General features: G+C 42.8%; 1 protein-coding gene across 1 annotated transcript; it reads left to right on the forward strand.

Annotated features, from left to right (window-relative positions):
* Positions 1 to 1,324: 1,324 nt before the first annotated feature.
* On the forward strand, positions 1,325 to 3,361 carry LOC136482690 (disease resistance protein PIK6-NP-like). The gene is made up of 3 exons (XM_066479895.1): positions 1,325 to 1,490; positions 1,669 to 1,805; positions 2,067 to 3,361. The coding sequence occupies exon 3, from the start codon at positions 2,391 to 2,393 to the stop codon at positions 3,261 to 3,263; it is 873 nt and encodes a 290-aa protein (XP_066335992.1). The 5' UTR covers positions 1,325 to 1,490; positions 1,669 to 1,805; positions 2,067 to 2,390; the 3' UTR covers positions 3,264 to 3,361.
* The last annotated feature ends 250 nt before the right edge of the window (positions 3,362 to 3,611 follow it).

Raw genomic sequence — 3,611 nt, forward strand, 5'->3', positions numbered from 1 at the left:
GCGTCATCTAGGTCCAAACTCTCAAAATGCATATCTAGGTCTTAAAGTTGGCCGAGTGTGTTACGTAGGAGGAGAAGCCTCGATTAGTTGGCTGAAATTTGAAAATTTAGTTATCGTAGTACTTTTGTTTTTATTTGGTAATTAATAATTATGGACTAATTAGACTCAAAATGTTCGTCTCGCGATTTCCAACCAAACTGTGCAATTAGTTTTTTTTATCTACATTTAATGCTTCATACACATATCGCAAGATTCGATGTGATGGCTAATGTAGCACTTTTTGCGAAAACTTTTTGAAACTAAACGTGGTCAGATGTCATCTAGGTCCATAAACTCCCAAAATACACATCTAGATTATTTAACTTGGCAGAGTACGTCATCTAGGTTCCCTAAACCTAAAAATAAATAAATAATTTAAGGTTAGGGTATATATTTATATTTATATAAAACTAACCTTTAAAGTATAAAAATAAATAAAAATTTTGCCCCGCCTAGGTTCGAATCGAACCCAAGGCTCAGGGTCCAGAGTCTTATGCTTTAACCGCTGCGCTAGATAGGGAATTCATTAAAGATTATTTTATTTATTCTTTTAACCTTTTAGGGCAATATATACTTTAAAATAATTAGTTATATAAATATAAATATATTTTAAAACTTAAAATATTTTGACTCTCCAAGAAAGTTGAAATGACTTATAATTTAGAATGGAGGGAGTATATTTTAAAGGGTTCGAACCCCAGGAGAGACAATTTTTATTTATTTTTATACTTTAAAGGTTAGTTTTTATATAAATGTAAATATATACTTTAAAATAATTAAAGTTAGTTTTTTATATAAATATAAATATAAACTTTAAAGTTAGTTTTAAATGTTAGTTTTTATATAAATATAAATATATATACCCTAAACCCTAAACTATTTATTTATTTTTATGTTTAGGGATCTAGATGACACACTCTACTAAATTTAGGGACCTAGATGACACAGTCTGCCAAGTTAAATGACCTAGATGTGCATTTTGGGGTTTAGGGACCTAAAGGACACCCCTCTTTAAGTTTAAGGACCTAGATGACACACTCTGTCAAGTTCAAAGAACTAGATGTGCATTTTGAGAGTTTGAGGACCTAGATGACACCCATGTCAAGTTTAGGGGCTGCTCGTGCATTTGACTTCAACTTTGTGCCATCAGTTGTTGCCCAGGGCCCACCCACCTACTCGCGGTGGGCCCAAGAGAACAGTCTCTGAACTCACCAAGTGGGTCCTAGAGGACAGATGTGGGCCCACAACACTCTCTCTGGAATTATCTGTAGCATCCTCCTCTCAATCCCGTGCCGGCAGTGGCAATGACGGCGCGAGGGGGAAGGAGGCGGCGGCGGCGGCGGCCGGCGGGAGTCCACCGCCGCGCGCAGCCACAGGGGTGGCCAAGCGGGTGGGCATCCATTGCAATAGACCCCCCGCCCCCCGCGTCCCAGCCCGACAACCAGACGCGGGTGAGACTTTTCTTACTTCGCCTGCGCCCATCTCGCGCCGCCACGCAGCGGTACCGAGGATTTGGTCAGCATGGGTTCCGAGCGCCATTCTCCTCTCCGCGACTTGACTCCGGATTCCTTGGTTTGCCCTCTGCGCGGCGCTGAGCAAGGCATTCTCCTCTCCACGACTTGACTCCAGATCCCTGCGCTGAGCAAGGTGGTGGTGGTGGAGGTTTCCCTCGTCGCCATCTCGCCAAGTCTGCGGCACTGCTGGTCAGGTCGCGGCTAGGGAAGAGAACGGAACGTCGCCAGGAGGTTGCCTACGCGAAGGCCTGGGTAATTCATTTTCGCCATTCTCGATTGCTAATTGGGATATACAATCTTTTGAGGCGTGAAGGGTGTGGGTAGCAGTGTTATCTCTCTTTTTGTGTTGAACCTGAGATTTTCCTTGTTCGGATGTAACCCATCCTCTGCTGTAACTGATCTTTGATCTTCAATGATAAGACTGGGGCGGTGCCCTTTTACTCTAAAAAAAATAGCCTGATTTGGAGAAATTTGGGGTCTTGAGGTATTCAGACTTGTGAATTTACATTGCAGGAGCCAGGAATCATCGAGGCAACATCCTGACAGTTCAGCCAAGTGCACTCTGTTGCCTGATGTGCGCGCTTTCATAAGCTCCTAGTTTGTCTCCAAGCTGGCACACACCTGAAATTACTGGCATCTTTAGCCAAGTGCTACTTGATTGGCAGCTCAATTGTTGGTTCATGTAACAGTAGACAACATGCTGACAGTTCACTGAAGCTGTATTTGACTATTGCCGATGGCATAGTTTGTTTGGATGCCTGAGATATCTGAAAGTAATTGCAGCACGGAGCAAGTTCACGGAGCAACAGTTGAATCTTTGCAATAACACAGTGAGAGATGGATGGGTTCATGGCGAGTGCAGCGACGGGGGTGATGAGCTCCCTTCTCGCCAAGCTCGGCGAGCTGCTCGGGGAGGACTACAAGATGCAGAGGGGCATGAGGCGCGAGATCGCGTTCCTCAAGGATGAGCTGAGCAGCATGAATGCGCTGCTTGAGAGGCTAGCTGACTCGGAGACGCTTGATCCGCAGACGAAGGAGTGGAGGGATCAGGTGAGGGAGATGAGCTACGACATTGAGGATTGCATCGATGATTACATGCGCCAGCTGCAGAATGAGCCACAGGGGCATAGTGGGATCACTGGATTCTTCTTCGGGTATGTCCAGAAAGTGAAGGATCTTGTTACCTGCCATGAGATTGCCGAGCAGAATCAGGAGCTCAAGGCTCCAATTGTTGAGGCGGGCCACAGAAGGAAGAGGTACAAGATTGATGAAACAGTTAATTTTGGTGGCGTCAATGTGATCCCTGTGGACCGTCGGTTGCCAGCTCTCTATGCAGAATTGGGTGGCCTTGTTGGTATCAATGCTCCTAGAGATGAGGTCATCAAGCTAGTTGACGATGGGGCGCAGGGGGTCAAGGTGGTGTCTATTGTGGGTTGTGGAGGATTAGGAAAGACTACAGTTGCAAATCAAGTTTACAAAAATATTGCTAAGAAATTTGATTGCCAAGCTTTTGTGTCCTTGTCCCAAAATCCTGATATGGTGATCATCTTTCGTTCCACACTGTCTCAAGTCAAGAAGGATGAGTGCCATAGCACCAGCTCATGTGACAAGGAACTTCTCATTAGTGAATTGAGGGATTTCCTAAAGGACAAGAGGTATCTTAAATTTATCTACACTAGCTTGGAATACTGTTTAACCTTGTTTGTTTAAGGAAATTCTCATTATATTTTTTTCTGTAAGTTAATGTTTTTATTATTTATACGTGCATTGAGGCATTGTTTCAAGTCACAACCTTTTAGAAATTACCTTTTGTTATTATGTCACAAACTGAATATTCATCCATACATCAAACTGTTTAGATTCTCCTGAAATCAATACTCGTCTTAACAGGAATTCAAAGACAATAAACACTAGAAATTAACTTCTCCATAACATATTACATTAGGACTCTTAAAGTTAAAGGTGAGATATGAGGTTTTTTCTCGCACTTTCCACAATATAGTGTGCATATATCAATCTACAGGTTTCAACTGAATCATAGTTCTATTTCATATTTAG

The sequence above is a fragment of the Miscanthus floridulus genome, chromosome 9 (assembly GCF_019320115.1).
Source record: "Miscanthus floridulus cultivar M001 chromosome 9, ASM1932011v1, whole genome shotgun sequence".
NCBI classification, from domain to species: domain Eukaryota; kingdom Viridiplantae; phylum Streptophyta; class Magnoliopsida; order Poales; family Poaceae; genus Miscanthus; species Miscanthus floridulus.

What these genes read in the sequence shown, in the direction of transcription:
- LOC136482690 (XM_066479895.1), top strand. Translation starts at nt 2,391, where the DNA reads ATGGATGGGTTCATGGCGAGTGCAGCGACGGGGGTGATGAGCTCCCTT.